At 37.7% G+C, this 27,198-nt stretch overlaps 1 protein-coding gene across 44 annotated transcripts in view; it reads left to right on the forward strand.

Moving 5' to 3' along the window:
- Window positions 1–27,198, forward strand: part of SLMAP (sarcolemma associated protein) — a 269,063-nt gene that overhangs the window by 80,728 nt on the left and 161,137 nt on the right. For 23 of the 44 annotated variants that reach the window (XM_081819500.1, XM_081819558.1, XM_081819543.1 and 20 more), the window contains exons 3-6: window positions 4,654–4,801; window positions 21,139–21,211; window positions 24,864–24,900; window positions 26,546–26,608. In XM_081819500.1, coding sequence (XP_081675626.1) covers window positions 4,654–4,801; window positions 21,139–21,211; window positions 24,864–24,900; window positions 26,546–26,608 — 321 coding nt within the window. Of the gene's footprint in view, window positions 1–4,653; window positions 4,808–21,138; window positions 21,212–24,863; window positions 24,901–26,545; window positions 26,609–27,198 lie in introns of all 44 variants that reach the window. The other 21 variants (XM_081819490.1, XM_081819522.1, XM_081819511.1 and 18 more) reach the window with 1 other exon arrangement.

The following is a 27,198-nucleotide window of genomic DNA, read 5'->3' on the forward strand; positions in this document are numbered from 1 at the left end:
AGAAAGACATGTATCATATGACCTCACTGATATGAGGAATTCTTAATCTCAGGAAACAGTTAACTGAGGGTTGGTGGAGTGGTGGGGGGTGGGAGGGATGGGGTGACTGGGTGATAGACGTTGGGGAGGGTATGTGCTATGGTGAGCGCTGTGAATTGTGTAAGACTGTTGAATCACAGACCTGTACTTCTGAAACAAATCATACATTATATGTGTTAAAAAAAAAAAAAGAAGAAGAAGAAGATAGGAAGGGAAAAATGAAGGGGGGAAATCAGAGAGGGAGACGAACCATGAAAGACTATGGACTCTGAGAAACAAACTGAGGGTTCTAGAGGGGAGGGGGCTGGGGGATGGGTTAACCTGGTGATGGGTATTAAAGAGGGCACATACTGAATGGAGCACTGGGTGTTATATGCAAACAATGAATCATGGAACACTACATCAAAAACTAATGATGTAATGTATGGTGATTAACATAACATAATTTAAAAAATTTTTTAAACAGCAGTTATCGTAGTGGAAATGAAAGTATTTACAGATTTTAGTAAAGTTGAAAATGATGCAAAATATATTTGTTTATGGAATGAAGAGCAAGAACTTTTTGAAGGCCAAAGAGCAAATTATGCAACATGTGGAGTATAGTGCCTGTGTCATTGAAAGTAATCAGAATCGGGGCGACTGGGTGGCTCAGTTGGTTAAGCAGCTGCCTTCGACTCAGGTCATGATCCCAGGGTCCTGGGATCGAGCCCCGCATCGGGCTCCCTGCTCGGCGGGGAGCCTGCTTCTCCCTCTCCCTCTGCCTGCCTCTCTGCCTACTTGTTCTCTCTCTCTGTCAAATAAATAAATAAAATCTTTAAAAAAAAAAAAAAAGAAAGTAATCAGAATCAACAAGAGATGGGGAAAAGTGTTGGGGGCAGGGAGAACCTTTTAGTTCAAGGACAACTGTCAATGTCAGATTTCTGGGAGCTTAACATTTATTTAGGGAAAAACAAGGGGTTAGTCAGAGATTGAGTCTGAAAACAGTGTAAATTGAACTTTGGCCACAGGCTACAGAGGGTTTTATAAGTTCAGGGCTACTTAAACACCTGCTCAAAGTGAATGAATGCCTGGTGGCCAGTGCAAACACTAGAGCTACTTGGGCATTCCTTACACTACTAGGAAATAAAGATAGTTAAAGCTTCAACGGGATTTGAAAAACAATTTTAGAGTAGCCAAAACTGATCTCTTTTAAGGGAAAAAAAAAAGAAGAAGAAGCCTGATGGAAGATTTATCATCATAGAGAAGAAAAATATTTCTGGTTTAAAAGTGACAAAGGACCAGCTAACGTATCTACTTATGGGAAATGCATAAGCACAGTAAGCACAGTCCCTTGCAAACAAATTGACTTCTTTATACCTTCAGGAACCTAACCCGTACATAGAATAGCTTCTGTACAATTTAGACCGAATAATAGCAGATTGTTTCATAGAAGATGCACAAACATCACTTTTAATATCAATCTTCAGAAGGTTAAAACATATCAATAAAAACAGTTTTGCAGGGAAGTAGACTAATGTGGTCTAGCTATACACAAGTGCAGAGGCTCAGGCGCATGAGTGGGCGTTAGTGTGGCTGAGAGGGATGAGTTTAGAAGGTAGTGGAAGTTAATGAGTTTGGAGGGGGAACCAAGAGCAAGATCATGTAGGGCCTTATAGGCTATAATGGTAAGAACTTTAGGTTTTATTCTAAGGTGTTTGGAAGCCATTAGCAAGTTGAGAGCAGAGAAAGGGTGAACAGCTACCATAAATGATAGGTTCATGCTAAATGGAGGCTGTGCTTTGGGCAGTGATACACATGTGTCAGAATGAAAAGAATCTGGGTTCATGTTGACTTTAAATTTTTTTAATTTGAAAATTTGTGGTTGTAGAGTTATGTAAGAGGTACGTAAGAGGTGTTGAAACACACACACACACCTTTTTGTTTTCCAAAGTTTGCTAACAGTACTGAAACTCATTTCTTATATTCCTTATTTCTATTCTGTTCTTTTTACAGTTTAAATCAAAATGCTAGCCACAGACTACTAAATGACTTCATAACACACTGATGAATCAGAACTTGAAATTTGAAAAACACCGTAAATCTAGTATAATTCCTTTATTTGGCTTGTCAAGGCACACAGTACTACAAATGACCAAGCCAGAATCCAGATATTGCCACATTTCCTATGAATATGTTCATTAAGAAATAAAAACCAAATTCCTCTATACAGTGTAACAGTAGGTTCCAGGGTAGAAAAAAATTGTGAGGGTAAGTGTTCCTACTTGAGTGTATTACCTGTGCTTCTCTCCCTGGTGTGAAATGGTAAGGCCTATGAATTTCAAATGGACTTTTAAAGTATCAACACAATTTTCATCATTAACGGTCTGTAATTAAGTATACAAATTGCTAGCCAAAGTAACAGTTGGTTTCGAATTACAAACAGAGAATAAGTCATTTATAGACAGCCTTGTGGCCTTTAAATTGTCACCTAGGAATTAGTAAAAAGAAATTCCGCTTTCATATTTTCTTCAAGTTGTATATTCTTTTGCTGTGTTTCATTTTGGAAAAGAGCTTGTGGGAGGAGTGAAGGATAAATGAAACATAAAGGTCAGTGTGAAGTAATGGGGAAAAAATGGCCCTTTCAGTTGTATTATATGAATCCTTGCTCCTAGCTCTTTGACCTTTGGAAGATACTTGCCTGTGCCTCATTTTTCTCATTTACATATGGAAATAATATCTGCATCATATCTTTAATGTTAAGATTAAATGAGGACCTGGTGGTGTAACATATATTTTAATAAATATTAGTTTTCTTCTTTCCTTTCTTCCTTAGGAAGGAATTCAGTGAAAATATGTTGCTAGAATAAGCAGGGCTGGAGAGTGTAGAAAAATGCAAAAAGAAAGGTACATCTTTTTTTTATTGGTTGTTCTCTTCCTAGTAAGTCTGTTGTGCATGATCCCAATTGTTCCTAATTTCTTTTAGAATAGGTAGGCTTTCTGTGCTTCTTGCTACCCCTCCGCTTTTTAAAGATGGAAGTTACCCAAGTGATGAAAGGCAAGTTTAGGAGGCCAGAAAATAGTAGCTTCATAGCTGATTCCAGTATTTTAGTTCCTAGTGTCTCCAGTCTGCTTTATTACAAAGAAGTTACTGAAGATATGTCATTCCTGATACCAAGTATGTTAGTTAGCTGATAGCTGTTAATTATAGGTGTTACCTAAAACCAATTGCGCTCGCCTGTGCAATAAACACTTCCTTTGATATAACTCAGATATCCTAGGAGCAAGATTACAAAGAATGAGATGGAAAGATAGAATTAGAATTTTGTCTAGCTCGCTTTTTTTTTTTTTTAAGATTTTATTTGTTTATCTGACAGAGAGAGACACAGTGAGAGAGGGAACACAAGCAGGGGGAATGGGAGAGGGAGAAGCAGGCTTCCCAATGAGCAGGGAGCCCAATGCGGGGCTCGATCTCAGGACCCTGGGATCATGACCTGAGCCGAAGGCAGATGCTTAACGACTGAGCCACCCAGGCACCCCTAGCTGGCTTTTTTTTTTTTTTTTAAAAATAACAGCTTTATTGAGATATAATTCACATACTATAAAATTCACCCTTGGGGCGCCTGGGTGGCTTGGCTGGTTAAACGTCTGCGTTTTGCTCAGGTCATGATCCTAGGGTCCTGGGATTGAGCCCCGCATTGGGCTCCTTGCAAAGCAGGGAGTCTGCTTCTCCCTCTGCCCCTCCCCCTGTTTGTACACCCATGTGCTCTCTCTCTCTCTCTGTCAAATAAATAAATAAAAATCTTTTAAAAAATTCATTCTTTTAAAGTGTACAATTCATCGGTTTTTAGTGTATTCACAAAGTTATGTAACCATCACTATTGTTTAATTTTTAGAACATTTTAATCACCCCCAAAAGAAACCTGTACGCATTAGCAATCATTCTCCACCATCATTCTCCACCACGACTCTCCTACCCCTTTACCCTTTTCCCCTGGTATCTCAACCCCTTGCAACCCACAGATGTGCTTTTTGTCTCCATGGATTTGCTTATTCTGGACATTTCATATGAATGAAATTATATAGTATTGGTCTTGCGACTAACTTTTTAGTGTAATATTTTAAAAGTTCATCCATGTTGTAGCACAAATCAGTACTTCATTACTTTATATTGCCAAATAATATAATATAATATGAATACACTGCATTTTGTTATCCTATTCATCAGTTGATGGACATTCAGGTTGTTTTCACTTTTGGGCTATTATGAATAATGCTGCTATGAAGTTCATGTACAAGTTTTCTGAGGTCATATGTTTTCAGTTCTCTTGTGTATATACCTCAGAGTAGAATTGCTGGGTCATATGCTAACTTTTTGTTTAACATTTTGAGGACTTTATAAACTGTTTTCCAAAGTGATTGCACTATTTTGCCTAGCTGGATTTTAAATCACTTGGTGTCCAGGTTCTAATTTCCTATATATTAAAGGAGAGCCTTAGCTGAAACAAGTAGTTTGAATTGATAGGGGAAAAAAAATCCACCTGTAGTAGTTTGCAAAGGTGGAAGTCCTTTTTCTTAAAGTAGGTTTGGAATTATTAGTATTAATCTTTGTTCTTTCTTTTTTTCTTTTTTTTGCAGTTTTATCTCCAAGACACTAAAAGTAGTAACGGTACCTTTATAAATAGCCAGAGATTGAGTCGAGGCTCTGAAGAAAGTCCACCATGTGAAATTCTTTCTGGTGACATTATCCAGTTTGGGGTAGATGTAACGGAGAACACACGGAAAGGTACGGGTATGGATCGATTTTTCCTATTATTTGTCTTTTTAAGTTTAAAAAAAAATTCTGTTTAATGTTATAAAACATTTCATGTTTGTAAAAGTATTTAAATATAGCATTATATGCAGTGAAAAATTAAAAATCTCTTACTTCCTCTTTTGCTTTTCTAAAGTTTTAAATTCTGAAATGTTAGTAAGTGAATTTATAATTTTCATCACAGTATGAAAATACAGGACACTCCTGTGCTAGTTTAGGAAACAGTTGGCTGCAGTGACAGCATACCCAACCAACAGGAGCTTAAATCGTAAGGATATTTATTGTTAACAAGAATGCAGGAGGGTAGGTCCAGGCTTTGTTCACTTGACTCAGTGGTGTTACCAGGAATCCAGGGCTTTACTGTCCTTAACATGTTGGTTTCTTATGCTTTTGCTTATCTTAGGTTTTTGCTTGCCACCTCATGGTTAAAGAGGGATGATTGCAGCCCCGGGCCTTATTTTCCTCATGCCAGTGTACTTGGCAAAAACTGTGAGGCGGGGACAAAATGTCTTCCTGTATGGCTCTTTTTTTTATGTTGAAAGCACAGTCTTTTGTAGAATTCTCTCAGCAGATTTACATTCCTCTTGTCTCAGTGGCCACATACATACCTATCTATGGCTACAAAGAAGTCTGGGAAGTTACTTACCTTGCAGAAGGGATCAGGACATCCATGATTGTCATATGTCAATTATGACTTATCCCTTCCAGTTGTGCATACATTGTTGTCCCAAACAAAATCAGAGTTCTGTAGGCAGTTAATCGTACGTATCAAAATATAAAATTTCACATCTCATAGTTTTTGAAACTAGAAGTTCTTTAGCTAAATAAATGTAGATTGTCTTCAATTTTACAATTCTAAAGCTTCCTGGCTTTACCTGCTTCACTGTCTACTTTATGTCCATGAAATTATATGGCTGGATCATAAAACTAAGTGAATAGGAACCAAAAGTATGCAGCTCCTCTTAGTTTAATATGGACAGTGGAACAAATTGACAGGTTTCTCCTTTTGCTTCTCTGAACATAACTTTGATCTGGTGATGACCTAAGTCATCAGTATGTGACATTTTGCACAGTAGACATGGGGATGCGGTTGGGCGGGCAGTGATGCTGCTTCCATGTGTGTGCATGTGCATATATGTTTATATACTTTTCACTGGTTGTTGGAACTACAGTATTACTTTTACTGGGTTTTGTTGGCCTTCTCAGGGACTTAAATTTTGATATTTGAATTTGGGTAGGATCATACTCTTAGGAATTTCCATTCACAATTGTAAAATAGAAAGTTTGTATTTTGATGCAAAATATTGAGTACTCCTTACTAAGAGAGCTCACCTTATGTATGACCATACTAAGAATAGCCATGTTGGACACTGTAGCATCTGTTGCCGCATCACACCACCTCTGTCTGGTACCAAGTCATTCAGCAAACACTTACTGAGCCCCAGCTGTGAATAACCCACAGAGAAGACAGAGAATTTGATTACATGTTTTCTCCAAGGAATGTCTGTCTTCTTGGCTTGCATTTCCCAAAGAGAATTAATGGGTGTTAATTAATAAAAGAATGAGGTTGTCAAATACACTTAGGAAATGCTTAGTTAACCAAAGGTAAACAGGACTTTTCAGAGTCCTTAATATGCTAACATATAGGGGCGCCTGGGTGGCTCAGTCAGTTAAGCGTCTGCCTTCGGCTCAGGTCATGGTCCCAGAGTGCTGGGATCGAGCCCCGCATCGGGCTCCCTGCTCCGCGGGAAGCCTGCTTCTCCCTCTCCCACTCCCCTTGCTTGTGTTCCCTCTCTCGCTGTGTCTCTCTCTCAAATAAAGAAATAAAATCTTTAAAAAAAAATATGCTAACATATATGCAGATCTCCAGGGAGGTGACTGTTCTAGAATGCAGCTCTTTCCAAACTCCTTCCCACTCTTCTTTCCCATCTAGCTGTGAGAGACATTCTTTAGAACATGCTGTAGGAAGAAGCTAAGAGGACAATCCTGAAATTCAGGGTTATTATTAGTGCACTATTATTTTAGCAACATTTGATTCTTGCAGGGTTCTTTGAATATTTAACTGTCTTTTATGCCAACTTCAAGGAAATTAAGTAAAGAAAAATTTCTTCATCATTTAAAATGTTTCTTTTGGTATTTATTGCTTTCAAAAAGTTGACTTATGCCTGGGCTCTTGGGATACAGCTCTATCACTAGCTGAGGACTACCTGTTTAAGCATATACCAGGGAAAAAGTTAGACTTTGTCCTATGCTAAACAGTACTATGATAAGCTTTACATCACTTAAAATCCTACTGAAATTATACAACACTACAGGTTAACCCCTGGTTCAAAGAAGAAATCAAAAGGGGAATTTTAAACTATGTAGAAAGGAAAGGAAAGGAGACTTTTATACCAAAATGCAGTAAATCCTTTACTCAAATAAAAATTTATAATCTTAAATTCCTTCTGTACTAAAGAAAAAGGACAATGAAGGAACTTGGCATTTAGGAGAAATTAGAAAAAGAACAAGAAAAAAGAAGCTGGGAAATAAAAAGCAGAAATTAATGAAATAAGCAAAAAAAACCCAAAAAACCATTGAAGGAATAAACAAACCAAATGCTGATTCTTTGAAAAGCATCCAACTAACAAAAAACAGGTAATTCATAAGCCTTGATTCCCTTATTAGGTTAAAAAAATACTAGCAAAAATATACAAGATAAGGAATGAGAAAGGAGACATAAACAAAGGTACCGGATATACTAAAAGAATTTTGAGAAACTAGTGCATGCCAACCTATGACAAAGAAAAAAGCTAGAGTAAATTGTTTTCCCAGCAAAATTATCCCAAGATGTAGAAAACTTGAGTAAATTGATTTCCTTAAAAGAGACTAAGAAGTTATTAAAGATTGACGAGAAGCAGAGGCATTCATAGCTGAATATGATCTTATTTTTAAAAGCAGATAAATCCAGTTATTTAAATAATCCAAACATCCATAAAGGTGGAAATCTGTCAGAATCCTTTAGAGAAGCCAGCAGTATATCATTAATGCAAATTCTGTTAAAGACACAGTTCAAAAATAGAAAACTAGCACTAATTTCACTTGTGACAATAGATGAACAATTCTGATTAAGGTATTAGTAAATTAACTTCAGAAATGAAGCTATAATAAACAAAGTAGGTTTTATTCTAGGAATGCAAAAATGATTCAGTATTGGGGAAATCTATTTACATCATCCACAGACTAAAAATGTTACATGAAAAACATGTTACTTTATAACCAGTAGGTATTGAAAAGGCATTTGATCCTTCTCTTCCCATCTGACATGGCAACCAGCCTCCTTCCTCTCCAGCTCTGGCTTCCTTTTTCCATCTAGCCAGCCTGAGCGCTTCCCCTGTTCTTCAGGTTGGCCCTATAGCCTCTGGTCCCTAGAGTCCCTGTGCTTTCTCCTTTCTTGGGGCTTAGGTCCTCGCCCTACCCCGCTATGAATGAGGAGTATGCAGTGCTCCTACTGGGCACAAGCCTGACTGAATATATCCTGTCAAGTATAATATCAGTGAATGGAAAGAAAGTTCTTCACATGGATAGAAACTCATACTATGGAGGAGAAAGTTCATCTATAACACCTCTGGAAGATTTATACAAAAGATTTTTTTTTTATAAAGATTTTATTTATTTATTTGACAGAGAGACACAGCGACGCCCAATCAACTGAGCCACCCAGATGCCCCTTTGCCCTGGCATTTTATAGAACTGATGACTATTTGGGGTGCCTGGGTTGGTTAAGCATCTACCTTCGGCTTAGGTCATGATCCCGGGCTCCTGGGATCGAGCCCCATGTCGGGCATCCTGCTCAGCAGGGAGTCTGCTTCTCCTTCTCCCTCTGACTTCCACTCTGCTCATGCTCTTGCTCACTTGCTCTTTCTCAAAACGAATAAACAAAAAATCTTTAAAAAAAAAATAATAAAAAGAAAGATGACTATTTAGATAAACCATGTTGTGAAACCATTAATAGGATTAAACTTTACAACAAGTCTCTGGCAAGATATGGCAAAAGCACATACCTTTATCTACTCTATGGTCTTAGAGAACTTAGCCTGGGATTTGCAGGGCTAAGTGCTATTTATGGTGGTACATACATGCTCAATAAACCGATTGAAGAAATCATTGTGCAGAATGGAAGAGTGATTGGTGTGAAATCTGAAGGACAGGTTCCTTACTGTAAGCAGCTCATCTGTGATCCCAGCTATGTAAAAGACCAGGTAGGAAAAGTGGGCCAGGTGATCAGTTATCTGCATCCTCAGCCCACTCCATCAAGAACACCAATGATGCCAACTCCTGCCAGATCATCATTCCCCAGAACTAAGTCAGTCAGAAGTCAGATATCTATGTCTGCCTGAGCTCCTCCGTACACAGTATGGAAGCACAAGGGAAGTATATCGCCATAGTACAACTGTGGAAGCCAAGGAACCAGAGAAAGAAATCAGACCAGCTTTGCAGCTTTTGGAACTGACTGAACAGAAACTTGTTAGCATTAGTGACCACCTTGTACCAAAAGGCTTGGGAACAGAAAGCTAGATCTTTATTTCCTGCACATGCAATGCTACAACTCACTTTGAAAACAACTTTTGATGACGTTAAAGACATCTGTAAGAGGATGACCGAATCTGAGTTTGACTCTGAGGAAATGAACATAAGAAAAATAACATCTATGGGGAAGACTAACAGCAGTACATTTTATTATCTAATTAGGACAAACTTAACTTTTGGCAAATGATGTATACTGTAAAAAATCAATATTATTGATCCCAGGGTCCTGGGATGGAGTCCCACATTGGGCTCCCTGCTCAGCGGGGTGTCTGCTCCTCCATCTCCCTCTGCCCCTCCCCCGGCTTGTGCTCTCTCTTGCTTACACTCTCTGTCAAATAAATAAAAAAAATTTTTTTTGAAATCAATTTTTATAAGGCCTGCTTTTGTAATCAAAACTGAGATTGCCGAGCACTGTACCAGTAAATATTCCTTCCCTTTCTAACATCATGTATTAACTTGTTTTCATGGAGTGGCTATTCAAAATTGGCAGGTTACCATATTCTGTTCAGTTTAACCAATACTGGCTTTTTTTCCCCCAGTGAAGGATCAGTTTTAAAAAAACATTGTGACACTGATACAGAGCACTTGGTACAGTATTTGTATCTTTTAATCAGTGTAGCCTTTGCAGTCCTGTGCTCCTGCTGTTCAAGAGCTGGATCAGTACAATTTTTCATGCCACTGTCCTCTTGACATTAAAGAAATTAGGAATTGAATATTCCACAATTTGGGAAAGAATCCCTACATTTTCCCTACACCCTTACATTTTGTGTCCTGTCAGGTATTATGAGTGTCCATGTAACACAGCTATAAGTTGGGGTTATGTGGGCCTAAAATTCTAACCCAACTCCAGACTATGAGAGTCATTTTGGAGGAAGCCTGTGTGCAGTGTTTTAACCTTATAAAATCGATGAGAGCAAAGAGAAAGAAACCTATCATAAACCAGGTAAATGTAGAAGCTTCTTTTGTTTTCTAGATGTGGCTTCTTCAATGGACCAAGCTATATTACGGTATTTGACAAAGCCTCCACTTCAATGATGTCTGTCTCAAAATGGCCCCAAATGATTTTTTTTTTAAGGTTTTATTTATTTATTTGACACAGAGAGAGAGAGAGTACAATCAGGTGGAGTAGCAGGCGGGTGGGGCAGGCCCCCCGCTGAGCAGGGAGCCCGATGCGGGACTCGAATCCAGGACCCTGGGATCATGACCTGAGCTGAAGGCAGTCGCTTAACTAACTGAGCCACCCAGGCGCCCCTCCAAATGATTTCTGTACTGCAAAATAAAGCCAAACTCTGGAAACAAAAAAAAAAAAAAAAAAAGGAAAAGAATAGGCATTTGATCAAGTTTAGGAGTTTCCTAATAAAAATTCTAGATAAACAGGATAATAGAAAAAACTAAATAAAATAAGAATTCTAATTAGAATAAAAAGGGGCATCTGGATGGCTCAGTCATTTTGGTGTCTGGCTCTTGATTTTGGCTCAGGTCATGATCTCAGGGTTGTGAGATCGAGCCCCGAGTCTTGCTCCACGCTGGGCATGGACCTGCTTAAGATTCTCTCTCTCTCTCAGGACGCCTGGGTGGCTCAGTTGGTTAAGCATCTGCCTTTGGCTCAGGTCGTGGTCCCAGGGTCCTGGGATCGAGTCCCACGTCGGGCTCCTTGCTCAGCAGGAGGCCTGCTTCTCCCTCTGCCTGCAGTTCCCCCCTGCTTGTGTTCTCTCTCTCTAAGAAAACCTTAAAAAAAAAAGATTCTCTCTATCTCTCCCCCTCTCCAGCGCCCCCCCCCACGCTTGCACTCTCTCTAAAAAAATAAATAAATAAAAATAAAACAGAATAAAAGCACAAATACTATACAGGTGTAAAAATATATGAACTAAATTTACATATATCAGTAAGGATAAGTCTCAAAAACATCTCAAGCAAATTACAGATGGATGTGTGTGGTACAATACTATTTACATAAAGCATGAATTAATGCAAAACAGTACTACATAGTGCTTTTGAATACATTTATAGCAAGAATATAAAATCAGACATTTGAAATGACAAAAAATAGTTTCTGAGGATGTATGAAAGGATTTTTTTTTTTGCATCACTGTGCATAGAACAAAAACAAAGGAAGCGTAATTTTAAAATTACCCATTGTGTAGCTATTAAAAAGAATAAATGAGAATTATATGAATTGCAGGGATTTCTATAAGATATACTGCTGAGAAAAGAATTACTATTAATAAATTTCATTATTTTAAAAAGTCTCACCAATCCCTATAAATGTACACATACAAGTATGTGTTTCTATATGATTATATGAACACAGGGAAAAAAGCATGGAAGGATGCATACTAAATCATTACTGTGACTTATCCTGGAGTGGGGTGGAGGAGAGGAGTAAAAGAGAAGAGGGAGCCAAATTAAAAAGGGTGGGGCTAATGAGACTACAATTAAAAACCTTCCACTATCTGTGTCATTTATGTATTTCTGTGAAATAATGTATGTGTAAAAGGAAACTTCAAAAAAGAATATATAATACATAAAAATTTTTTTTGTGTATGTGTATAAAATGATTTTGTTAAAAAGGTGATAAGACCCTGATGTCATTGAGCATATCCATTCATATTAGTGACTCTTCTACTCTAATCTCTCCAGAACAAGCTGATTTTGATTTTGATGTTTGGCTTTCCACATAGTGCGACTCCAGGGAGAAAACTCACTGGTCAGTACTATACAAATAACCTACCCTATAGATGTAAAATATCATTGTAAACAAATAGGATGATAGTCTAATAGATTTTTCTTTTTAAGGAAGTGAGGAAGAGAGAAAGCCAACCTATCAGATCCTCCTGGAATGGGGGCTTTAGGAACCCAATGCTATCTACTCCTCTGTTCCCAAGCCCACAAACTGCTCAGACAGGGCATGAGTTTCCTGGGTCACAGAACATTACAGTAATCCTCTGCTGCAAAACTTGGGACCAGCTAGTTCTATAAACTTGACGTATAACTCCAGTCAGTTCATCACTGAGGTCTGCTTTACCAATATCTGTTCCTAGGTAAGCCCTATGAACAAGGGGCCTGTTATGAGCAAAGTCAGTGGTATCTTCCATTTGCATTGTGCTCAAACTGCCTTCAGTTACTTTTACTTCCCACAATAGATCTTGTCTTTTCTGGTCTTCACGCCCTTGCACATGCTTTTTCCTTTGGCTAGAAACTTTTCTAGGCTGGAAAAGGTGCCTTTCCATGTCCCTGTTGCACACTGCACGCCGCTTTATGTGTTTGCCTCCCTCACTTGAACTACCAGCTACGCAAGAGCAGCCAGTGTGTATGTCTTCATTGTAGAATCTCCACACTCAACCTGGCACATACTGGTTAAATAAATTTTAAAATGTCTTATGAATCTTCCTCCACAATGTTATAAAAGTTCTTTCTGCCACCTTATCTCAACTAAGATTTTGACAACCTTCCTTCTAATCCAGCAGCTTAATATGAGGATTGGAAACTGGCAACCTTCTTGTTCACCACCACCCTTTTTATTTTGCTGTCATTCAGTTACCTCTCCATAACCTGTCTAAACTTTAATTTGTTCATCTAATAAAATGGAACTCATGATACCTAATTCAAGGTTGATGGTATGATGTTCAGTGTTCACATTGCAGCACGATGTTCTATGTGAACATTGATAGAGTGTATACAGAGTTTTCATCTCAAGGCCGGTCATTTGTACCTTCTTTTCTTGCCATTAAGTTTGCTCCTCTTTCACAGTAGCTTTAGCCCCAGGCTCCTTTACCTGTGTATCCTTTGGAAATTATCATTGGCCGTTTCAAAGGTACTCTTGCTAACTTCTAGACTACTCCTTGACTTTTGGTTTTGCTGTCCTTGCTCATTCCTAGCTTTTGGTAGCTTTCACCAGAAGCTTTACTTTCTTCCACTTTCTAGCTGCTAGGGAAAATCACAAAGCTGATTCAGCACAGGCTGTGCCAATTTTGCTGGGGTGACTAAGAGAATCTTTCTGATAGCATGGCAGTCTTTTGTTCTTTTAAAAAGTGGATTCTTGACCCAGGAATTATCTGCAGAACTTTTGAAACTACAGATGTCTGGATCCCACTTTCAGTCCTAAGGAGGAGATTTGCAAGGTGTGGGGACTGAACACACCTATTTTTTAAAAACTTTGGTTGTTCTTTGGGAAACTAGGCTTAAGAACCCTATTTAATTAAGTTCCTGGCAGCAGCTGTTTTATATGCTTTCCCTGTCTTCAAGCCCCTTAAAATTACTCTGTACAAAGCTTAATTTCCCCTTCAAACTAGACCATTTCTACTGACTTCCCAATTTCTTTTATTGCTCCATCATTCTCCCATACACTAGCTCAGAATCCTGGTATTGTTTCTGACTCTTGTCTCTTCCTTACCTCTAGTCATCCAGGTCATTTGTCTCCTTTCCTTGCTCCTGCTTGTTTCTCCTTTGTCAACGTAGAGCATCATACTACCTCTCCACTTCTGGCCACCATACGCTGACAACCCACTATCTCCAGAATATTCTCCTGTTACAGCTTTGTTATTCTCCTGCTTTTAGAAGCCTGTACCATACTGCAGAATAAAGTCTGAAATGCTTAGTTGTATGCTTGAGGCCCTCAAAAATGTGGACTCAGTTCAAACTTTTGATTTTTTTTCCCATTCCTTTCCTTAATATATGTTAAGCTGTTAAACTATATTAGAGGTAAGATGGTGTATAGAAAAGATTCTTTTGAATCCTAGCATTGCCAGTTGCCAAGGGTATGATCTCAGGCAAGTTACTTTAGCCTCTTTGACCTTGTCTTATCTGTCTCATCTGTAAAATAAGACATAAAAACGACTATTTAGATGGTTTGTCATAAGTAGTTAGTTAACATATATAGTGTGATTAGTGTCAGGCCTGGCACCTAGAAGGCCTTGAAATATATTCTTTACCTGTTCTCTCCAGTCTTCCTCCAGCTGCCCTCCTAAGATGTGCACTCTCTTATAGCCTTCTCTTTCTGTTTCTTTGCTTATGCCATTCTCTCAGCCTTTCCTTCCATTTCCAGCATTTGAAATCTTACTCTTTTTTTTTTTTACCCTCTTTATAAATCCTTCCCCTGCCCTTGTCCATTCCAAATTCCCATAGTGTTTTGTACGTTTTGTAGCATTTGTGAAAAATTTCCTCCTTTGTTGTTATGTTAGATATTTCTTGTTCTCTCTATAAAATAAATTGAAATCTCCTCAAGGACAAGGACCTAGTCATAATCATCTTGGTTTTATTCATCTTTACCAGCATACTGCTTTGTAGCCAGCAGGTTCTCAGTGAATATTTAGCAAGCAGGTAAACCAAAGAACCACTACTCCTTGTGCATAAATCGAAAAATAAGCTAACAAGCAGTATTGCTCCATTGTATGCTAGAGAAATAAAGTAGCAAATGAATTCACATACCTAGAGAAAGGATTCCTCCCACTGAATAAATAGCTAGGAACAGGATTCCTGGGAGAAATAGCTAATTCTGAGTCTAGGCAGGAAATGTACAGGTTGAGCCTAGAAGATTTTGTCATAGTATATATAAAGCAATGAAGCTATCTAAGACCTCTAGGGTTCTGTCAGAAAACTCACGAATTAACATGAAGTTCTAGTTGATCAAAGATGAGACAGTTTGAGGATCAATAAAAACAACAGCAGTGGATTGAAATATATCAACTGTGCTTAAATCCATGAACTTAAATGATACTAAAATGAAAACAAAAAGATTTGATCACCCTTGGAAGAACCTAGATAAACCATCCTGAAAACATGTAAGTAAAGGGAAAGAATAAAGCATTTATGCTACCTTTCCTGGAGGGAATTATTCCTGACATAAACAAGTCGTTGAGGAGGGAAAGCTTTTTATTACTGAACTCCAGCTCATAAATGAAGACAATGATAGAATATCAATACAAAAACATTTTTTTAGAATTAAAATGTATTTGTCTATTCATTTAACTTTTCCTGCCTCTTTTCTGACTTTAAAAAAAGAAAAGGGGGGGCACCTGCTTGGCTCAGTTGGTTAGGTGTCTGCCTTTGGCTCAGGTCATGATCATGATCCCAGAGTCCTGGGATCGAGCGCCGCATCGGGCTCCCTGCTCAGCAGGGAGTCTGCTTCTCCCTCTGCCCCTACCCCCTGCTCATGCTCTTTCTCTCTCTCTCTCTCAAATAAATAAATAAAATATTAAAAAAAAAGAAAAGGTCTTTGAGGAGCGCTTGGGTGGCTCAGTCAGTTAAGCATCCAACTCTTGATCTCAGCTCAGGTCTTTGATCTCAGGGTCCTGAATTCAAGCCCCACATTGGGTTTCATGCTGGGTGAGGAGCCTACTTAAAAGAAAATCGGGGCAGCTGGGTGGATCAGTCAGTTAAACGTCTGCCTTTGGCTCAGGTCATGATCTCAAGGTCCTGGGATGAAGCCCTGGGTCGGGCTCCCTGCTCAGTGGAGAGTCTGCTTTTCCCTCTGCCTCTTCCCTCGCTCATGCTCTCTCTCTCATAAATAAAATCTTTTTGAAAAATTTAAAAAATCTTTGAATCAAAAGCTTTATGAAACGAAAAATTCAGGGATGAAAGTTTGGTAACTCTTTTATCTTAGATTGCAGTCAAAAGACAATTAAGCAAATAATTCCCCAGTTTGGAAATGTTAACACCTCTCATTTAGGTCTTGGTTTTTTAGATGTTTCTTGTGCTTTTATGGTCTTACTCATTATACTTCCTATTACTGCCAGTCATTTCAAGGGATCCTTCAAACTACTCAAATATAGAGTAGTGTTGACCTTCCGACTCAATGCAGGAACAGAGATAGAACCAGACTGCGACATACCCCAGAAGTTTCAGTCTCCCAGTCCAGGGCCTTAAATAACTTTTAAGCTAATCACAGTGAACATGGGTCCTTTAAGTAGTGTTTATATGAATAGGCAATAGAAAAGACTGACTTTATACCATGAAGTAAATATATTAACTCAAAAGCAAAATAAATAACCTGTATAAGGTAATAGAGGAAAAAAAAACAAAAATGACAGCTTGGGTAGTCTTCATTTTTATTTTTAATAAAGTCTCATAAGTAATTGCAGATTTTTCTCCATAGATACCTTGTTTTTTTGATTCAGACATACCTGTTCTTAATGTGTAAACATTTCTGAAATTTGCATGTAGCTTACCATGCATGTGTACAGGTTTCCTTGCTGTCAGAAAGTAGATCATTCCTATGAAACCTTTTTTTTTTTTTTAAGTAGGTGCCATGCCCAGCATGGAGCCCAACGCAGGGGCTCAAACTCAACGACCGTGAGATTGAGACCTGAGCTGAAATCAAAAGTCTGATGCTCAACCGACTGAGCCACCCAGGTGCCCCCTATGCAACCTTTTAAAATTGGTGTAAAGTGAAGAAACAATTACCATTAATTTATATGGAAAATTTTTTTAGAGTTCCCAGACCCAAAAAGTCACCTCTCTTAGGCTTTTCTGATACCTAAGGACATATCTTGCTAATGGATACACAAAATAGATCAAAATAAAGCACAGATGCTCACAAACACAGTTCAAAGCCATAGCGGCTGGATGCTGAGATGCTGAGTGCGATTTGTGGAGGAGGAATTTGGCGGGGCCACTCTTAATGCCTTTGTAACAGCTTGCGGCAAAACACACTGAATGCTATTTGCGCTTTTCACCTTTTTTCATAATAAGCAAAAATCCTCTTCGGATTTCTTCTGGTTAGAAAAACAGGTACTGGGCGCCTGGGTGGCTCAGTTGGTTAAGCGACTGCCTTCGGCTCAGGTCATGATCCTGGAGTCCTGGGATCGAGTCCCGCATCAGGCTCCCTGCTCAGCAGGGAGTCTGCTTCTCCCTCTCCTGCTCCCCCTTCTTGTGCTCTTTCTCTCATTCACTCTCTCTCTCAAATAAATAAATAAAATCTTTAAAAAAAAAAAAAAAAAGAAAAACAGGTACTAATGTAGGTCTTTCATAAAAGTGAAGTGATGTAATATAAATTTTTAAAAAGCAAAGTGGGGGGCACCTGGGTAGCTCAGTTGGCTAAGCCTCCGACTCTTGATTTCAACTTAGGTCATGATCTCAGGGTCTTGAGATCGAGACACATCTGTGCTAGGTTTGGAGCCTGCTTAAGATTTTCTCTCTTCCTCTCCCTTTGCCCCTCCCCCTCTCACGCTGTCTCTCTTTAAAAAAAAAAAAAAAGCGAAGGGTACCTGTATTTAATGAGGCAGTGATCCTGCAGCCTTCTTACCCTGCCCAAGAAACTTATAAATTGTGTGTTTTACAATCAATTTTGTCTTTGAGTCTTGGAAATATGGTAAATAATGTTTCTGGGTAAATTTTGAGAGCAAAATTTGTTTACAGCGTGACTCAGAATATTTGAGAGCAGTATTTTCCGAAGCATTTTTTTCATAACACCATATATATCATGTATATAATATGGTACTATCAGTTCCTGTGTTAGTGTTCTGAAAACGGGACAGAGATGCTCAATGGTTAAACAAGTTTGGAAAATGCATCTTACTTTTAGAGCCTCATGATGGATAAAAAGCCCATTAGGCTCTGAGAAAGACTGGTTTAAAAAATCAAAACTCTTTCAAAAATCTCTTTTAACCAAGTATTTTCCAAACTTTTCTGACCCCCAAATCCTTTTTTTGTTAACACTTGCTAGCACTCCATTTTGGAAAATACTGCAAAGTATTAGAACAAAACATTTTTATCAGGTCATTTTAAATACTTGCCCATTGCAAATTAAAAAGACAGCTAATAATTCTCTGCATCTGTGTATCTAGTTGTCACAAGAACCTTTTCAAAGGCAGGGCTGGCTAGACTAGATTGTCAGCTTAAAGCTGTGGTCTTTAACTGCCTTCAGTAGTACAGCAACCTGTGCTTCCCAGTCAGTATTAGCCCTTGATTCATTTCACAGATTTGTACATCAGTCCAATTGCTGGACTTTGGAGTCATATATCTGAGCAATGGAAATTCTGGTGTAATATATCACAGCTTGTCCATTCTGGCACTGCAGTTTTATTCTGTAACTCACTGCACCTACTTTTTTAGACTTTATTATCAATTTAAATATATTGGTCAAGTGTCAGAACTGCTGGATCTTCTTGTACTGTTCTCCTGTATTTATTATAGCCTATTTATAGTAAATCTCTGGGGGAGTCATAGAGCTGGGATAAATCTGCCCCTTCCCTGTGTTCTACTGGGGAAAGGAGGGAGTTAGGTAGTTCTTACAAGTGTAGGTGAACCCTACTGTCCTCAAAGTAAAAGACGTCTTCACCTTGGGTAATGGAAGCTGTAAAATATTAACCAGACATGTTTTTTTCTCACATTCAGTAATTCATTAAATGCCTAGTTTGTACCAGGTAACTCTTCCAAGTGTGGGATTTAAAAAGTGAAAAGCAGGGCACCTGGGTGTCTCAGTCGTTAAGCGTCTGCCTTCAGCTCAGGTCATGATCCCAGGGTCCTGGGATCGAGCCCTACATCGGGCTCCCTGTTCTGCGGGAAGCCTGCTTCTTCCTCTCCCATTCCCCCTGCTTGTGTTCCCTCTCTCTCTGTGTCTCTCTCTGTCAAATAAATAAATAAAATCTATAAAAAGTGAAAAGCAACCAATCCTTTCCCCTCTCACAGAGTTGACTCTAACTGGTGAGACACGGTTGTATAAATGATAAGTATTCACAACGCAGTGTGCTTACTATTTTTTTTTTTTTTAGTGAGTAAAGTGATAGAAGTTTATTAAGTGAAGATACAGAAAAAGCTCTCGAGTGAGAGGGGTCCCAACAGGGTTGCCCGCAATGTGCTTACTATTATAAGAAGTAGATATAGGAGGCTCTGGGGACCCGTAACTCACATAATGAGTTTGGTGAAGTAGAAAGTCTGAGCCTAGAGGGTAAATAGCATTTGGTTATGCAGGCGAGAGGATAAAGGACATCACTGACATAACAGCTTGTACAATGCATGGAGTTGTGAAAAGTAAAGAATTTGGAAGTGCAGGTAGCTTGGCCTTGCATAGGGTATTTATGGTAACAGGATAGAGGATGAGGCCTGAATGGAAGGAAGGAACCCAGTGGTTCATGGCTATAATTGCTGTGTTAGGCGGAGTTTAGAAGACTGTCCCAGAGATGGTTCTTGATCTGTTTTAACACTTTTCAAATAATAAGTTAATGAAAATTGAGTAAACTTCACTAAATTCCTTAAGTTTACTGTGTATTTCCAGATGACAGAATAATCATATTACTTCATGTTTATAATCTCATTTTGATGATTCATGGGCCTGATCACTTAATAAGTTACTCTTACATAACGCATTTAGCTCTATTCCTTTTTTTTAAAGTTATTATTTATTTTTAACTTGAGAGAGAGAGCGTGCGTGCGCACAAGCCGGGGTGGGGGGGGGAGGGACAGAGGGAGAGGAAGAAGCAGATTCCTCGCTGAGCATGGAGCCCAACATGGGGCTCCATCCCAGGACCCTGCGATCATGACCTGAGCCAAAGTCAGACGCTTAACCAACTGAGCCACCCAGGCACTACCCCAGCATTAGCTTATTCTTTTTTTTTTTTTTTAAAGATTTTATTTATTTATCTGAGAGAGAGAATGGGAGACAGAGAGCATGAGAGGGGGAGGATCAGAGGGAGAAGCAGACTCCCCGCTGAGCAGGGAGCCCGATGCGGGACTCGATCCCGGGACTCCAGGATCATGACCTGAGCCGAAGGCAGTCGCTTAACCAACTGAGCCACCCAGGCGCCCAGCATTAGCTTATTCTTAATCAGCTTTATTGAGATATAATTTACTTGCAACACCAGTTTTATATGTAGAACTCACTGAGTTTTGACAAATGTATAGTCACATAACCACCACTCTTCTAATCATGAGATAGTATATTTTCATCACCCTGCATTAGCTTTTAATTAGATTTTGATAAACTAAATAAATTAACTCTTTGAACCCTAGCCCTGGAAGATGTAATCTTGGAAGAACAGAGAAATAAAAAGCCATCAACCCATAAAACCCAATCACAAAGAGAAGCTCTGTATAAACGCTCCTTTTGGGGGGTTTTGTCTCTTGAAATCATCAGAAGGAAAAGGAGGAAGTAAGAAGCAATAGTAAGAAGTTGTCTACAAAGTGATTGGTGTAATGTTATGTGAAAATGTTTGAGGGTGGAGGAAGAAAAAGCACCAAGAACACAAAACCACAATTTTAAATACTGAACTGGAAATCTCAGACTTGAGTTCTAGCAAACAGCTCTGACACTTAACAGAGTTCTAGAAGCAGTTTCACTTTTCTGAGGTCTTGGTTTTCTCACTCATCAAATGGGGGACTTGAACTGCATATTCCAAGCTGTATTATGCAGAACTAGAGTTTTGTGAGGCGTGGACAGGAGAATTAGGAATTAGGGCTAAATATTAAATTGGGGAATAGTTAGGTTTTGATGCCAGCAGATAGGGGAGAAAGTGCATTTCCTCTCCTCAATTGTATTTCCATATATCCAACTGACCTTTTATTGACGGATTGCATTGAAGGTTAGGACACTTTTGAAAAACTATCTGTAATTTTGCCTTGCAACTGTGATTCAGTATGAAGAGGGATGACTTTCTCCAGGGGAGTGAATATTGTCATTAAACCACCAGATTTCTTTCCTGGAAGTTATTGCATTTAGGAATAAAATATATGTTGGATATGAGAGATATGAAGATTTGTATTTTTAAACAATTATTTAATCCATCTTATTTGTTTGTTTTAACCAGTTACCCATGGGTGTATTGTTTCCACCATAAAACTTTTTCTACCAGATGGTATGGAAGCCCGACTCCGCTCAGAGTGAGTATAATTTAGTGCTATGAACTTTTTGTATTAATTACCTTGGTTAATAATATTCTAGGTGATGGTATACTGTTACACTTCAGGATTATTCTAATAATGGTAGAAAATTAATGCAGTACTTTTATAATATAATATACTTCATTTTAATTCTTTTTCACATTAGCTACGATTCTATTAAATAATAATGTATAATGAGGTACAGATTATTTTGTTTCCAAATTTAACTTTACAATTTATATTTTGATGGATAATTAGTTGTTTTTCAAAATATTTAGGGTATGTAAGTTACTGGTGAGTGATAACTGTATTTTGATCTGCATTTAATATAGGACTTCTTAAACTGTGATTCCCTGTGAAGTTAATGCCGGTGTCATGATCTTTTAGGACCTGGAGGATGTTGATACAGTTAGTAGCCTATTTTGGTGGGAGTTTTGGAGGGATTTTCCAAGGCTGTATTTTTTTTCCCCCTGAAGCAGTGGAAAGATCACTTAGAGGAGGACAAAATTGAAAAGGAAGAATTACTCATAAAATGTAAATGTTAAAATCTAAATATAAGTACATTTTAATCTTGTGCTTTTCACAGATTATCATTATGTAGTAATTACTAATTAAACGTAAGCATTTTTTATTTGGGGGGCAAGAAGCTTGTTTCTATACCCAACATAATATTTTTTATTCTTAAAAAGTAAAGACAAAGATCTGAGGGTGGGAGGTTAAGATAAGCAGTAAGTTTAAGGCAAAGTAGAACAGTGAGTAGAAAAGAGAGAATGAAAAAGAAAGCAGAGAGAGGCCCTCCTATTACTATGATAGTCTGTGCTTTCATTAGGCTTACTATATATTTTGCTTCAGTTAGATGCTACCAATTTTTTTTTTGGCTTTAAGCATATCTGAAGCAAAGCAAAAATTTTTAAACATTTAAAGGTAAAACAATCTGTTTCCTATTCTATATCATAGTTTAATTTTTTTTTCATAGTTTAATTATTAAAAATACAGTTAACTTTGGGAACTTTAATGTGACTCAGGAGTCAAGGGTTTTTAAAAATAAGAGTAACTACTAATCAACTAATGATGTGTGGCTTCTTAAAGATCTTGATGTTTGTGTGTGATAATGAGATTTTTCTTTCATGGAGTTAAAAGCTTTGAGCAGTTATATAAAGGGTTATCTGTGATCTCAGGTTCCATCTAGGAGGACATGTAAATTTTTCAAAGTCTATGTTAGTGAATTGTGTCCTTATCCTTCTTGTTTCCCCAATGCTTTTCATCTTTGCCCCCTGTTTCCTTCTCATTGTTTGGTTTTTCCTCATGTGGTTAAATATTAGTATTATTTAAAATTTTGCTGCCAGTTTCATTGTACATAGTCTGGCTGACTTTTTGGAGAAGATGAATTTTGGACAGACAGTTCTCTAGAGCTGGTAGAAGATCAGAATGGTCTTTAGAGGTGGATAGTCTAATTCAAAGCCCAACTCCACCTATTCTGTGTCTTGAACAGGCCTCCCTTTTCTCATTTGAAAAATGAAGATAACAATAGTACCTACTAAGGAATTTTATGAGGAGGTTTAAGCAAGGTTATGCACTTAAAGAGTTTTGTGTGGTACCTGGCATATATTAAGCACACAGTGATCATTGGCTGTTTCTGTTACTGCAATCTTTTTTAGCAATCAAGATACATTTGGGTATGCCAGAATGCTTAGAATTTCACGTATATTATATACATAGCATTTAATACTTTTAAGATCCTCACTAGCTAGTTCTTTTTTCTTCCTTGACTTTATTATATTGCACAAATAATTTTTTTTAACTTATCTCTGTACCCAACATGGGGCTCAAACTCACGACTCTGAGATCAAGAGTCACATGCTCTACTGACTGAGCCAGCCAGGTGCCCCTGCACAAATAATTTTTAAATGATAACAGAGAAAAATTGCCTATAATCCCACCATCCTAACACTAAATAATGGTTTTCCTTTTCTGTATTCCCTTGTTGCATATGAACTTTTTCTATAATTCAAACAAAATACACCTATATCCAGGATAGTATCTGTAAAATACATATATATATATATATTCCTTATGGAATGTTCAGCTAGATTTTTAGCCTTTTGTTAACCAAATTTTCATAAGAACAGAAAATTTTGTACTTGGGTCACTAAGAAAACTGGATTTAAAAAAAACATGGATACTGTTTGCTTCTGTTTAGATTTTAAGTTCATTTGCCTATATGTGCATATCTACAGAGAAAAATATATCTCAAATGGTTATCTCTAGGTGCTGGCATTAGGTAATTTTTAGTTATTTCCTCATGCTTTACATCACACATTTTCTATAATCAATATGTATTGCTTGTATAGCCAAGAAAAAGAAGGTTGTGTTCAAACTGTCTATTCCATATTTATAGGGTAGAGAGAAAAACTAAAGTTGGTGTAAGTTTTTAAACCTTCATTAGGTGCCAGCTTTGCTAGGGCCTTGTGATAGGTTCTCGGGATCCAGAGGTAAATTGGTCACAGTGCCTGGCTTCCTTAGCTGCTCTGTTCTCATGGGAGTGGTAGTAGGATCAAGTGCTACTATGTCCTAGGTACTGTTGAAAGCTATTTCTATTAACACATTTAATGCTCACAGTTACCCCATGGGGTTGTTTTTGTGATTACCCTCATTTTATGGATGAGGAAGCTGAAGACCTATAGTGCTTAGGTAAACTTGCCCAAGATTACACAGCTGGTAAGTAGAGCCAGAATATGGGGCCAGTCAGTATGGCATCTGAGTCTGCATGCTTAACTGTTATACTACACTGCCTGTCTGTCATTAGTACTTTATAAGGCCCAAAAAGCAATTAGTACCAATTATACTGTTTACTGCTTAGTTTTAAAGAGATATACCGAGTTTAGTTTCATACCTACATCTAAGCTTTCAGTAGTTAGTGTGTGAGGTGGCTGAGTAGAGAACAGTAATACTATTTGGTTAGCTAAAGTTGTTCTCCACTAGAACAAGTTTCCAAATTATAGCTTTCTTTCTAGTAGAACTTTGGTTTTTAAGACTTTGTGTATAGGAATATTTAGTTTTAGGGCGCTTGGGTGGCTCAGTCGGTTAAGCGACTGCCTTCGGCTCAGGTCATGATCCTGGAGTCCCGGGATCGAGTCCCGCATCGGGCTCCCTGCTCGGCAGGGAGTCTGCTTCTCCCTCTGAGCCTCCTCCCTCTCATGCTCTCTCTATCTCATTCTCTCTGTCTCAAATAAATAAATAAAATCTTTAAAAAAAAAAAGGAATATTTAGTTTTAAAAAGACATAATTTGCACATTCCAAAATTAAAAATGGATAATTTAAGGAGTGCTTATTTTCTATATAGAAATTCTATAGCCATGGAATTCACCAGAGCCCTCATTAAATAGTGGATCTTCAAAGGGTATTTAATACATTTTGAATTTTGAATTTGTGTTTAGAAATATATTATGTATAAAAGGTAGATTTGTATATTTATTACCTTGTTTTCTAAGAATTCTATGTATTTATGAAGAATTAAAAAGTAATTCACAGTTTTTTAATTATGACAGCAAGTGTATCAACTTTGGGGTTTAAGATATTCATTCTGGTACTGTCATACTGTTTCCTCTATTGTCAGGAAATTAGATAAAAAATTCTAAATTTTACTTTTCAGTGTCATCCATGCTCCATTACCAAGTCCTGTTGACAAAGTAAGTTACTAATGATTATTTTTTCTAAACTAACTTGGTTATATTGCTTTGGAAAATGTTTTTGTTTGTTTTTAAGACGCTCTACCTAGAAACTTCTTTTTCTTCTGTAACAAATTATATACAGTGTATGTAGGTATTTGGTTATTGCAGTCTTCTGGAGAATTTAGGATGGATGTTTCTGAGGAAGAAACCTTTATTATCTCAAGTAAATGGCCGATTGTATAGACTAGGAACACTTGCTTTGTGCCTAGCCAGAGAAGAAGTGTTAGTTACTACTTTTTATTCTGGAATACAATTCTGTTTAGAAATATCTATTGAAGTTTTCTGCCCAAATAGTTCACCCAACATATATTACACATAGAAATAACAGAAATATGGGTTTACAGAAATTGCTCTTTTATTGTCCTTGAAAATTAGTTTTAACCTGATTTGGTCAGAAAATTTGCAATAATTACTTGTTAGTATTTTTCCCTTGGTTCAGAAATAATGGTGTAATAAACTGTAGATATCATTGCTAAATAGCAAAAAAATACATCTATATCTTTTGACATTAATGTGAATGGTTTTTCTTAGTGTACTAATTAAACTATTGGAAAAATATTTTACATTTTTTTCTTCCATTTGGATAAAGACTGAAAGCCTGCCAAGTGGTTGATCATCAACCTCGGTAATACCAAGAATTATTTCAGAAGTAAATAAAGGCCTTGCCAATTTAGGACTAACTTTTAAAAATAATGTCACTTCTCTGAATTCTAGTTAGCATATGAATAAAAATATACTTTCTGAACTTAATCAGGAATGATGCTATTAACATCATTAATGTTAATACATAAGGCTTGGTAGTATTGAGGATATGGGTAATCATAGTTTCTTCTTTTTTGGGGAGGGTGAATAATGCCATGGTTCTATGTTCCACACTTGGGAAAAACCCCTTATTGAAAGTAATTCTTCTAATACTCTTGAGTTCTAAGTATTTTTTCTGTGATTTGTAATTTAAGCACCATTATTTCCCATCTTTTTCTTCTTAAACCTACCTGTAGTTTAAAGAAGAAAAAAAAAGAAAGCTATTTGCTTGCTTGCTTTCTCTTTCTTTGTTTCTACCTTCCTTCCTTCCTTCCTTCCTTTTTTTAAGACAAATCTATTTTCATTGCCTCTGGCCATTGGACAAAGTGTTATATTTCATGTCCTGTCTCTCCCTGCACCCCCACATACAACTCCCATTTTGAGGATGGCTACTTCTAAAAGGACTGTGACTTGTTGGCCTATTGAAGAACTATTTAACAATGAATTTTAAAGGGGATAAATATATGTTCATTGATTTAGGATGTATTATTTCTGAATTAAGAAAGGGCTGTATTGCTGTTGTGCTGTGTTTGTGATTTGGTTTATCAAGGAATGTTTGCATGAGTGGTACTTGTTCCACCACCCTGCTTATAAATCTCAGACTGGTCAGCAAAAAATAATACCATTTACAAATTCTGGACATGAGACAGAAATATTTTGAAAACAGAAGGAACTCATTAAGCTGAACAATAATTTTTGTTTTGCATATTTCAGTAAATAGACATTTCAAGGACTTGATTTGGCTTTAATGTCTTTTATAAACGTTTGTGTGACTATTGGTACTTGTGTCATTTGTTTCTAGGTTGCTGCTAACACTCCAAGTATGTACTCTCAGGAACTATTCCAGCTTTCTCAGTATCTACAGGTAAAAGTAAATCTTAAAAATTCTTAGTTTTTAAAAGTAGAATTAAACAACTTAGATTTGAATTTGCTAGTTCACAAATATAGCTAAAGAAATATTGCCTGGGGCACCTGGGTGGCTCAGATGGTTAAGCGTCTGCCTTCGGCTCAGGTCATGATCCCAGGGTCCTGGGATCGAGTCCCACATCGGGCTCCCTGCTCCTTGGGAGCCTGCTTCTCCCTCTGCCTCTCTCTCTCTCTCTCTCTGTCTCTCATGAATAAATAAATAAAATCTTTAAAAAAAAAAAAAAGAAAGATTGCCTGGATACAAATATAAAAGAAGTATCTCTCAAAGTTAAAAAAAAGATTTAAACTAGGTCTTGTGGGGGCACCTGGGTGGCTCAGTCGGTTAGGCGTCTGCCTTCGGCTCAGGTCATGATCCCAGGGTCCTGGGATTGAGTCCCATGTCGGGCTCCCTGCTCAGCAGGAAGCCTGCTTCTCCCTCTGCCTGCCACTCCCCCTGGTGCGCTCTCTCTCTCTCTCTGGTATATAAATAAATAAAATCTTTTTTAAAAAAAAGAATCAGGATTATTAAGTCTAGTAAAGATAGGGGTC

The sequence above is a fragment of the Leptonychotes weddellii genome, chromosome 1 (genome assembly GCF_054177405.1).
Source record: "Leptonychotes weddellii isolate Sample4059 chromosome 1, ASM5417740v2, whole genome shotgun sequence".
Classification (NCBI taxonomy): Eukaryota; Metazoa; Chordata; class Mammalia; order Carnivora; family Phocidae; genus Leptonychotes; species Leptonychotes weddellii.